At 41.0% G+C, this 12647-nt stretch overlaps 1 protein-coding gene across 1 annotated transcript; it reads left to right on the top strand.

Annotated features, from left to right (window-relative positions):
* The first annotated feature begins 11522 nt into the window (after nucleotides 1-11522).
* Nucleotides 11523-12512, top strand: LOC118349919 (olfactory receptor 7C2). Its single transcript, XM_035703400.2, has one exon. The coding sequence runs from the start codon at nucleotides 11523-11525 to the stop codon at nucleotides 12510-12512; it is 990 nt and encodes a 329-aa protein (XP_035559293.2).
* Nucleotides 12513-12647: the final 135 nt, after the last annotated feature.

Below are 12647 nucleotides of genomic sequence, written 5' to 3'. Positions count from 1 at the left end.
CCAACTGAGCCACCAATGTGCCCCTTGGGGACTCTTTTATGCATCAAGAGAAAACTAATACAAGGGAATCTCCAATATCTCATATAGCAACATAGGAATCTCAAGTCTTTCTTTTCCATGATTACCATGTCATCATTTTCAGGATTCACTCTACTTAATTAACATATAAGAGATATTCAGTACCCAAGATGGAAGTATCTCCTTGGGAGTTTGCTCAGATGCTTTGACTGAGAAGAGGGATGCAGCCCACTCCCTCTGTCTGTACCCACCCCCTCTGGCTCACCCTGATGTGTCCACAATGGTGCATACCTTCATGTCAGCCAAGTCCTCTTGCAGTGTCTGGTACATCCACACTGGTCTTCACAAAAACAGAGTACACACCCCAAAAAGAGTGTAAATATGCCGACTTAACATAGCATAAAGATGGAAAGAACTTAGCTCTCAAATAGGAAAATTCCCTCCCAATGTTCCCAATGTGCAACAGAGCATAGCAATTCCTGGTGAGAATATTCCCTTCTTCCATAGAGCATTAAAGTAGAGCCTGGATTCTGTCTCTAAAATGAAGATTTTAAAATCTGTAAATTTATCATGGAATATATTTTATACTACTGTAGTAAAGCATTCCTCAGATATTGTCTAAAGATTTATCCACAAGGAATAATTTCCCCTTCCCACTCCAGATGCTCCTCACTCTATTTCATTCACTACGATAACATCGTGTTTGTGCCTAAGCCACCTCAAGTCTGCAACAGTTGCTCTTAAATTGCAGTACATAAGGCTGAAATCCGTATTTCAGATATGAGATAGTAAGAGTATACTGTAAGTTGTCCAGGGGGCATGTGGCTGGCTCACTTGGAAGAGCATGAACTCTTGTTCTCGGGGTTGACTTTGGGCCCCACCGTGGGTGTAGAAATTACTTAAAAATAAAATCTTTAAAAAAAACAAAAAAAACTTGTCCGAGACAAATTCTTGGGTGACATAACCTGTGATTGCTAGTGTAGTAATTCATAGTAATGTGGAGATCACTAAGGCTCTTGATATTTCCCACATGAGCTAAGATCAAGTTGGAGCCCTGTGGGGGGGGGCGGGTGTTGGAGGGGGACGGAGACAGAGGTGGGGAATTTTGGTTTTGAGATACTCCCAAACAAGAAACCAGAGGAAAGACTGCCTGGTTGCGTGGTAGGGAATCCAAGTAGGAAACGCAGATCTGGGGCGGGGGCGGGGGCGGGGGGGGGGCTTTGTGGGGAAACAAGCCCAGAATCTCTGGGGGTAAACACCTTGGGGATGCAGCGCAAACGTGCAAATGTGCATGTCCTGCGCGGGGGGAAGCGGGGCTTGGCGAGGACACGCAGACTTCGCCACCGCTGAAGAGCCACGAGGAAAGGTCACCTGCAGGGCTGGGGGGAACCTCCAGGTGCTGAGCCACGAGGCCCCTGCAGGGGTATGATTCAGCACTATGTGGAGGGGAGGCGAGGAAAAGAAACAAAGGTGAAAGTGTGTGGCTGAGCCAGCTAGCGCCCTGGGGCCCCGAGGGCAACTGATAGAAGAATAAAGCAAAAGAAGAAGGAGAACGAGAAGGAGAAGAAGAAAGAAGAAGAAGAAGGAGAAGGAGAAGGAGAAAGAAGAAGGAGAAGGAGAAGGAGAAGGAAGATGAAGGAAAAGGGGAAGAAGAAGAAAAAGAAGAAGAAGAAGAAGAAGAAGAAGAAGAAGAAGAAGAAGAAGAAGAAGGAAGAAGAAGAAGAAGAAGAAGAAGAAGAAGAAGAAGAAGAAGAAGAAGAAGAAGAAGAAGAAGAAGAAGAAGAAGAAGAAAGAAGAAGAACAACAACAACAACTGGGGAAAGGGGCGCCTGAACCAGGAGGAAACACAAGGACGCCTCCACCTCCAGGGACACCTCTGAGCTGCAGGGAAAGTCAAAAAGGAAAAGTCTGGCTACCAGGGAAAGGCTTCCCGCCGAGAATTGATGCCGGTTGCCTAGACGCAAGCATACACCACTTACATTTTGTACCTCCAGGACCCTGCTTTCCTTTTTTTCTTTTTCTTTTTTTTTTTAAGATTTTATTTACTTATTCACGAGAGACACACAGAGAGAGAGAGAGTCAGAGACATAGGCAGAGGGAGAAGCAGGCTCCACACAGGGAGCCCGACGTGCAACTCGATCCCAGGACTCCAGGATCAAGCCCTGGGCCAAAGGCAGGCGCCAAACTACTGAACCACCCAGGGATCCCTGACCCTGCTTTCCTAATCCTGGTCCTGCCCTGCATGGGGCCATCCCTGAGCTGAACGGAAGACATGGGGAAATAGAGGGGAAACTGGTTTGTATCTGAGCTTCTGGAAACCTAAGGCACCAGAGGGGAAAGACTAGCTGAGCCACTGGCAAATTACAGAGGGCACCCAAGAAAATAGTGCTCGCCTGGGCTGCCCGGAAGACCCGAGAGGTACCCGTTCCTGAGCACACAGGCATGGGAAAATTCACTCGATTCAGACCCGCACATTGAGTAGTTACTGGCTCACCTGGGCATCTTCCAGTCAAGGCCAGAGCTGAAATTACCACATGCAGCTCTCTTACTCCTGACCCTCTGGCCTCCCACTTACCCCGGAACAGAGAATGACTCCTCTTACCAGTTAGGTAGAAGGGACCAGGCTTACACAGCCTAGCCCTTCCTCTCTCCTCCCACACCCTGGTCAAGGCTGCCACAATTTAATCCAGGAAGTCTGTGCTCTTTACACTAGGCTTTGGTGGTTCAGAAGGGCTATTCCCAGGTATCTTAGTAAGAGAATTGCTTGTCAGGCTGTTGGAATAATCAGCACAAGAACCAAAGAACAGCCCTTGGTTGGGTCTTCACTTGGCACTCTCCTATAGCTAAGATTTGAAGTTGTTGTTGTTGTTTTTTTAAGACTTTATTTATTTATTTATTTATTTATTTATTTATTTATTTGGGAGAGAGAGAGAGAGCAGAAGGAGGGAGAGGGAGAAGCAGACTCCCCACTGAGCAGGGAGCCCAGTGAGGGGCTCAATCCCAAGACCCTGGGATCAGGACCTGAGGCAAAGGCAGATGCTTAACTGACACCCCTGATGCTTAACCTAGGCACCCCTGAAGTTCTTTACGTTGAGTTTAATGGGGTACATTGGCATAGGATGCAGTTCTGTTGGAAAGAGGGTCAGGATAGTGGATGGGTCTCACAGTTAAATCAGCCATAGTCTGGGGAGACTGCAAACCTGCATGATGACCTTCTAGTAGGTGAGCCCCTTTAGCATAAGATAAACCGTATTTAATTTTTCTTTAATTTTACAATGTTTTCTAAGATTATCAGCTCCTCATGTCTAAATCTACTAAGAAGGGAAGCAAACCACTGCCCATACATCAAATCTAACCCACAGCCTTTTTTTTTTAGATTTATTTATTTATTCATGGGAGACACATAGAGAGAGACAGAGACATAGGCAGAGGGAGAAGCAGGCTCCCTACAGGGAGCCTGATGAAGGACTCAATCCCAGGACCCCATGATCACAACCTGAGCCAAAGGCAGATGCTCAACTGCCGAGCCACCCAGGTGCCCCTAATCCACCAGCCTTTTTTTATAAAAACATTTTACTGGAACACAGTGTAGTGGGATGAATGGTGGTCCCCATATGCCACATTCCAACCTCCAGTACCTGTGAATATGACCTTATTTGGAAAAGGGGTCTTTACAGATACAATTAAGGATGTCAAAATGCAATCATTCTGGATTATCCAAGTGGATCCTATATCCAGTGACAGACGAGCTTATAAGAGACACAAAGACAAGAGGTACATAGAGATGAGAAGGAGACTACATGACTACGGGAATTGGACGGATGCATCCACAAAACCTAGGAATGCTTGGAGTCACTAGAAGCAGGAAAGGCAAGGAATGGAATTCCATGTATAGCCTCAGGAGGCAGCACACTGAGCCCTGGATTTCAGAATTCTGGCCTCTCAGAACTGTGATATATGCCTACTGTTTTAAGTAATTCAGTTGTGGTGAATTGTTAGAACAGCCACAGGACATTCATACCCACAACCACACCCACTTGTGCACATACTGTCTATACGTGCTTATGCACCATGATGGCCATGAGGTAGTTGCAACAGAGAACACAGGGCCCACAACGCCCCAAATATTTATTATCTAGCCCTTTATAAATATGTTTGCCAACCTCTGCTCTAAGTCACTCTCAGTTACTAGTATTTCCAAAGTAGATTTTCCCCTGGGAAAGAATGCCCTGAATACCCTACCTGGTATATAGCCAGAAAAATTCTGCCATGTGAGCTTATAGATATGAATGTGTTTACTCCAGATGAAAAAACTAAATAAGTGGACCTGCGGGACTTTTGCAAAGAAAACTCCATGTGTGCAAATAATGAGCTTTATTATTACCCTCCACCAAACACAATGAGCCATCTCCACCCTTTTTCCATGTAACTACCCAATACTTGTTGGGAGCTGAGTGTGGTCCAGAACCCTGTTCACAATCCCAAGTCAAAGCACTTGGGACTCACAAAGTCTTGAAAAATACACCTGCTTCTGCCTTTGATAGACAAAGAAATTCCATGTCAAATGTTGAGGAAATGTTCATGAAAGAAGACAGTGAAGATCAGGCTCATGGAGAAAAGAATGCCATGACTTAGGGGCCATGGGATGGCATACACATATCTGACACCCAAGATGCTCCCAAGAGGACAAACCTAGCAGAAGAGAAATTATTTTCCATTTTGGCTCCCTCACCCATGGGAAACAAGTTGCTCAGAGAACAGAGTAATAACAGCACAACTAATTTAATGAGAACTGTCAGATTCCAAACTCTGAGGACCTATAAATAGTAAATATGCTCCTCCTCCCCCATCTACAGCTCAACTGTCCTGGAAAGAGGGACTTCAGTTGCACCATTTCAGAGAATAGGTACCTAATGCCACCTCCCTGCCCTTCCTTGAAGCTGAGTTGAAAATCTATCCCCCAGGGAATATAAAGAACTAGAGGTGCCCCAGTGTCATCAGAGTGTCTGCTGTGGGAAACAAGTATAGGGGAAGAAAGCTCTCAGAGGATGAATTTTGGCTGGTACAAATGGGGATAACACACTGGTAAGAGTCCACTTAATGGAAACTTTCTACACAACCCCATCCCTGTGTCCCTCAATTTCTCTTCCTCTCAGCTTTTTGGGAGCCATTACAAGCACCTCTGTTCTCCTCTATCAAAGATGCTCCTATATTCCTTCATCTGGAAAATCTTCATTTATTCATTCAAGCAAGAAACGTTCCCTGAGATTCCACAGTTAGCACTTACAAATCCATTCATACATCTTCTGATCTGTTAAGCTACTTAATGTTCTGTGCCTTAGTTTCTACATTTGTAAAATTAGGAGAATAATAGTAGCCACTTCAGAAGGTTAACATGAGGATTAAATTAAAGAAGATAATGCTCAAGAGGGTTTTTTTTTTTTTTTATGATAGGCACACAGTGAGAGAGAGAGAGGCAGAGACACAGGCAGAGGGAGAAGCAGGCTCCATGCACCGGGAGCCTGACGTGGGACTCAATCCCGGATCTCCAGGATCGCGCCCTGGGCCAAAGGCAGGCACTAAACCGCTGCGCCACCCAGGGATCCCGTCAAGAGGGTTTTTTTTATTGTCTCTATCACCTACTGAGCACCTATGCCTGTTTATTATTATCACTGCATTACTGCAAACACATATTAGTTTATGAAATAAAAATATAGTAATTATGATAAAATAAGCTAAGACATAAAAAATACAGCACAAGTGTTTGACACATAGAGGTCCTCAAAAAATTTTAGCTAATTTAATGAATTCATCATTCTCATTCACTGTGTATTTGCAAGTTTCCAGTCCCTATTTCAGGAGATTTATATTTGTGCTAACGTGTGAAAAAATTTTGATCTATTTTCTTTTCTAAGTAGGCTCCTTGCCCAGTGTGGAGCCCAACAAGGGGCTTGAATTCACGACCCCGAGATCAAGACCTGAGCTGAGATCAAGAGTTGGACGCTTAACCTACTGAGCCACACAGGTGCCCCTGTGATCTGTTTTCTAGAGTCATAACTGCACATATGAACACTGCTGGCATGTTTTCCTCTTGTGCCCACTTTTTTCTTTTTGCTAATTTTTATTTTTGAATAATGTTACATTTACAGAAAAGTTTCAAAAATAGTTCAGAGTTCCCATGGTAATGAAAACGTTTGGAACAAGATAGAAGCAATGATTGCTAAACATGCCAAATGTATTTTCATGCCACTTTAAAATGGCTCCTGGTTTTTATATATGTATTTTGTATCAACTGCATTACTAAAATCATACTCAGTTCAGAGGTTTTCAGATGCCAATTCATTACCTGCAGCCAATCCATTATCTTCAAACAGTGAAAACTTGTGCTTTCTATACTTAATGTCCCTTATGTCTTTTTCTCCTTGAATTCCATTAGGTATCGTTTCCCAGGTGTTGATAAACAACAATTGAAATAGTAGACTTTCTTTCTTTTCTTTTGTGTGTGTGTGTGTATCTCAAATTGTCATTTTTTTCTTCCAAGATTTCATTTAAATTCAAATTAGTTAATATATAGTGTAGTATTGATTTCAGGTGTAGAATTTAGTGATTCATCACTTATATACTATACCCAGTGCTCATTCCATCAAGTGCTCTGCTTAATGCCTGCCCATCACTCATCTAGCCCATCCCTCCCCCACCTCCCCTCCAGCATCCCTGTTTATTCTGTATAGTTAAGAATCTCTTATAGTTTGCCTCCCTCTGTTTTTATCTTATTTTATTTTTCTTTCCCTTCCCCTATGTTCATCTTTATTACTTAAAGAGGAATTTTCTTATTGCTCCTGCCACAGGATCCCGCCAGGGCAATTTGGAGGTAAGCTTTGTTGTTTATTTCATTCCTTCCTTAATTTTGGTCTGCTATCCTCCATCCTGAATCAACTTCAGACAGTTACATCTTCCCAGAAATAAATCTATTTCTTAGAGATTTTCCAATTTGTACCATGGAGTTATAGTTAATATTATCTTGCAAAGTTGTGCATGTCCTTAAATCTGTGTCCATCATAGGGGAAGAGAGGAAAAAATAAAACAAGACAAAAACAGAGAAGGAGACAAACCATAAAAGTCTCTTAATTATAGGAAACAAACTGAGGGTTGCTGGAAGGGAGGAGGGTGGAGGGATGGGGTAACTGGGTGATGGGCATTAAGGAGATCATGTGATGTAATGAGCACTGGGCATTATATAAGACTGATGAGGGATCCCTGGGTGGCGCAGCGGTTTGGCGCCTGCCTTTGGCCCAGGGTGCGATCCTGGAGACCCGGGATCGAATCCCATGTCGGGCTCCTGGTGCATGGAGCCTGCTTCTCCCTCTGCCTGTGTCTCTGCCTCTCTCTCTCTCTCTCTCTCTCTCTCTCTCTGTGTGACTATCATAAATAAATAAAAATTAAAAAAAATTAAAAAAAAAAAAAAAAGACTGATGAATCACTGAACTCTAACTCTGAAACCAATAACACATTATATGTTAATTAATTGAATCTAAATAAAAATTTTTAAGTACCCTCCTTTTCGTCTTTTTTTAAGACTTTACTTATTTGAGAGAGAGAGAGAGCATGAGCAGGGTGGAGAATTCAGAAGGAGAGGGAGAAGTAGACACCCCACTGAGCAGGGAGCCTGATGTAGGGCTTGATCCCAGCACCCTGAGATCATGACCTGAGCCTAAGGCAGCCACTTAACTGACTGAGCCAGCCAGGTGCCCCTGTCTTTTTCTTATTTTATTTTTCCTTCCCTTCTCCTGTGTTCATCTGTTTTGTTCCTTAAATTCCACATAGGAGTGAAATTATATGGTATTTGTCTTTTTCTGACTGGCTTATTTCACTTAGCATAATACCCTCTAGTCTCATCCACATAGTTGTAAATGGCAAAATTTCATTCCTTTTGATTATTTTTTATAATCTAATTTTCTGCATGGCACATTTTATCATTAAGAATTTTTTTCCATTTATGACCCACTAACTGATCTTTCTTATTTCTCTTCTATTGTCTTATTTCTAGACTTTTTATTCAGAGATAACTACTTTCAAAGATTATATATCTTCATATATAAATTTATGTTACCTATGTTTTTTATTATCTTCTGACAGCTTGTATGGTCTCTTGTGCTACACTTAACATTAAACATTGAAATTTATTAGGGAATGTAAGTACCTGGCTGGCTCAGTTAATAGAGCATGCGACTCTTGATCTTGGGGTCATGAGTTCAAGCCCCATATTGGGTGTAAAGCTTACTTTAAAAAAAAAAAATGAAAAAAAAAAAGAAAAAAAATAAAAAATAAAAAAATAAAAAAATAAAAATGTAGGGCAGCCCCAGTGGCCCAGCGGTTTGGCACCGCCTTTGGCCCGGGCTGTGATCCTGGAGACCTGGGATCGAGTCCCACATTGAGCTCCCTGCATGGAGCCTGCTTCTCTCCCTCTCCCTCTGCCTGTGTCTCTGCCTCTCTCTCTCCGTCTGTCATGAATAAATAAATAAATCTTTAAAAAAAAAGTAAATATTAGAATCACTAAATCCTACATCTAAAACTAATATTACACTGTATGTTAAGTAACTGGAATTTAAATTAAAACTTAACAAAAGTTTGAAAAAAGTTTATTAGGGAATGTGGATATCAGATTTAACATTATTTTTCCTATATTGTCAATCACAAAACATTTATGCCTTTAAAAGATCCTCTAAAGTGTAGTAATAAAAAATTCAACTTAATTTGACAAAAGTATTTTTATATATCCTAAATTATGATGAACATCTTATTAAATTACAAAATTCCAGTATTATTCTTTTGAATGAAATGAAGAACAACTTTTACTGTAAATTTGAGAAGTGTTGTGGAATTTCATACCAATGCAAAAAGACCTAAAGATAAATAGGTGTTATAAATTAGTATTATTTAGAGAAAGTATGTAAATACTATAGAAACTCTTAAAATTGTTAATAAAATCCAGAAAATGCACATACTTCATAATACCAAAAAATCAAAAGTTTTCAAAAGTTTTCTTAATATAAATAGTAATATCAGAGGATCCCTGGGTGGCTCAGCAGTTTAGCACCTGCCTTCAGCCCAGGGCGTGATCCTGGATTCCCAGAATCGAGTCCCGCGTGGGGCTCCCTGCATGGAGCCTGCTTCTCCCTCTGCCTGTGTCTCTGCCTGTCTCTCTCTCTCTGTGTCCCTCATGAATAATTATATATTAAATAAAATATTTAAAAAATATATATGTATATATAATAGTAATATCAGAGATATAATTTGGAAGAAAATCACTACTAATGACATAAAACCTAAAATACATTAAAATATTGTGTAGAAATCTTGCCTTCTGTGAATGAACCCTGAAATGAAGCTGAAGGACATTATCCTAAGTCAAATAAGCCAGACACAGACATACAAATACTGCATGACTCCACTTACATTAAGCATCTAAAATCCTCAAATTCATAGAAGCAGAGAATAGAATATTGGTTGCCAGTGGCTGGGAGGAGAGTAAAATAGAGAATTGTTGCTCAATGGGTATAAAGTTTCTGTTGTGCAGGATGAATAATTTCTAGAGATCTGGTGTATAACTTAGTAAGTATAGTTAATAATACAGGACAGTACACTTTAAAATATGTTAGGAGGAGGGGCACATGGGTGGCTCAGTGGTTGAGTGTCTACCTTTGGCTCAGGTCATGATTCTGGGGTCCTGGGATCGAGTCCCACATCAGGGTCCCTGCTTCTCCCTCTGCCTATGTCACTGACTCTCTCTCTGTGTCTTTCATGAATAAATAAATAAAATCATAAAATAAAATAAAATAAAATAAAATAAAGTAAATAAAATAAAATAATATGTTAGGAGAATAAATTGTGAATATTCTTATCACACACAAAAAAAAAACACTCAGAACAATCCAAGGAAACTTTGGGAGTTGACAGATATGTTTATTACCTTGATTATAGTGATGATACCACAGATGAATGCGTATGTGCAAATTTATCAACATGTATATGTTGGATATGTGCAATTTTTTGTAATTAACTATAAAGGCTAGAAATAAAAGATGAACTTAGGTGAAGACAAACTCAATATTTACAAATTCTGAACACTATAATCAATAGATGAATGGATAAAGAAGATGTGGTATATACATATACTCTATGTATGTATATACTGCATATACAATGGAATACTGCTTAGCCATAGAAAAGAATATAATCATTATTTTGCATCATTGCAATAATGTGGGTGGCTCTAGAGGGTATCTTACTGAGTGAAATCAGTCAGAGAGAGACAAATGTTGCATGATTTCACTCAGATGCAGAATTTAAGAAAAAATACAAGTGAACACAGGGAGGAAAAAAGACAAACCAAGAAATAGACCCTTAACTCTAGAGAACAAACTAATGGTTACCAGAGGGGAGGTGGGCAGGGGGAGATGGGGATTAAGGAGGGCACTTGGGAAGAGCACCAAGTGTATGAAAGTGTTGAATCACTAAATTCTAAAAATTACACTGTATGTAAATTAACTAGATTTTACATTTTAACACTAAAAAACAAATAAAAACAGAGACAAAAAAGACTCAATGATAGAGAACAAATGTGGTTAGTGGGTGAGGGATAGGTGAAATAGGTGAAGGGGATTATGGAGTATACTTATGATGAGACCTGAGACATGGATAGATCTGTTGAATCACCTTTTGTACACCTGAAACTAATCTAACCCTGTAGGTTAACTATACTGGAATTTAGAAAAATAATTTTTAAAATTTATATATAAATAAGTAAATAAGAAGCTCTATGAGAGTATATTTATAAATTCAATTTTTGCTGAATTTACATAGGGACACTGATAATACAAATGAAATATAAATGATAACTAAGAATAATAATATTGGTTATTAATTTTTTAGCAGAAGGAGTACCCAAGGTCCAGAAGATCTAAGATATAGAAATTACAGAAAGACAGCACAATGAAAGAACTTCTCAAAGATTAGAAGATCTTTGCCTGGCATTAGGGAATTCCCCATTCCCACAAGCACTGAGCAGAAAATGCAAAAGCAGGCATCAGGGACGATTGCTTAGGGATGCAGACAAGCACGAAAGCAATATCCTCAAACTTGGGTGTGCGTCATAGTCCCCAGGAGGGCTTGTCAAGGCACAGAGTGCTGGTTCCACACCCAGAGCATCTGATTCATTAGGTCAGGCGGGTCTGAAAATGTGCATTTCTAACAGGTTCCCAGGTGACACTGACGGTGCTGGTCAAGGACCATGATTTGAGAACCACTGATCTTAGAGACAATTTTTCCAGGTAGCAATGGTTACCACAATTTGTCAGCAAAGAAAGCCAATCATTAGCCAAAATGAATGACTTCATGAATCCTCAGGGTTTGGATTAAGGAAATTTCTATCCTTCTGGGGAATGCTTATTTAGAGTGAATCTTGTGTTACTTTTTTCCTCCTTCTGGACACACCCAGTAGCCCCATGGAAAGAGGAAACCAAACAGGAGTTGGAAACTTTCTCCTCCTGGGATTCACAGAGGAACTGGACCTACAGCCTTTCTTCTTTGGGTTGTTCCTGTCCATGTATCTGGTCACATTCACTGGGAATCTGCTCATCATCCTGGCCATCTGCTTAGACTCCCATCTCCACACACCCATGTATTTCTTCCTTGCCAACCTGTCCTCTGCTGACATCTGTTTCACCTCTACCACCGTCCCTAAGATGCTGCTGAACATCCAGACTCAGAGCAAAACCATAACATATGAAGGATGCCTCCGCCAGATTTTTTTTTTCATTGTATTTGGATGCCTGGACAATTTACTCCTGACCGTAATGGCCTATGACCGCTTTGTGGCTATCTGTCACCCCCTGCATTACACAGTCATCATGAACCCCCAGCTCTGTGAACTGCTCATCTTGGGGTCCTGGTGCATCAGTGTAACAGGCTCCCTTCTTGAGACCTTGACCCTTTTGAGGCTGTCCTTCTGCACAAACATGGAAATCCCACACTTTTTTTGTGATCTTCCTGAAGTCCTGAAGCTCGCCTGTTCTGACATCCTCATCAATAACATAGTGGTGTATTTTGTGACTATTGTCCTAGGTGTTTTTCCTCTCTCTGGAACCCTCTTTTCTTATTCTGAGATTTTTTCCTCCATCCTGAGAATTTCATCAGCCAGGGGCAAATATAAAGCCTTTTCCACGTGTGGGTCTCACCTCTTGGTGGTCTCCCTGTTCTATGGCACAGGCCTTGGGGTCTACCTCAGTTCTGCAGTGACTTCATTCTCTAAGATGAGTTTGATGGCCTCGGTGATGTACACCATTGTCACCCCTATGCTGAACCCCTTCATCTACAGCTTGAAGAACAGGGACATGAAGGGGGCCCTGGGCAGGCTCCTCAGCAGGGTAGTACCTGTCAGCATCAGGACTCTCATGAGTAGCTGGGGACACAATAATGAAGATGAGAAATCTTAGTTTCCTTCATGCAATATTTTTATTTTTCCTAATTTTATGTGTTTTTGAGCAAGACTTTCCTTGGTTCTTCCCTGTCCTCTATTTTCTTCATGTTCCATTGTGGATTCCTTTTCTCATTCTGTAACTAGTCATTTT

Source organism: Canis lupus, chromosome 20 (assembly GCF_003254725.2).
Source record: "Canis lupus dingo isolate Sandy chromosome 20, ASM325472v2, whole genome shotgun sequence".
Classification (NCBI taxonomy): Eukaryota; Metazoa; Chordata; class Mammalia; order Carnivora; family Canidae; genus Canis; species Canis lupus.
The sequence above is the reverse complement of the archived record's forward strand: the minus strand, read 5'-3'. Positions and strand labels throughout refer to the sequence as shown.

Coding starts and splice junctions, on each gene's coding strand:
- LOC118349919 (XM_035703400.2), top strand. CDS start 11,523: ATGGAAAGAGGAAACCAAACAGGAGTTGGAAACTTTCTCCTCCTGGGA.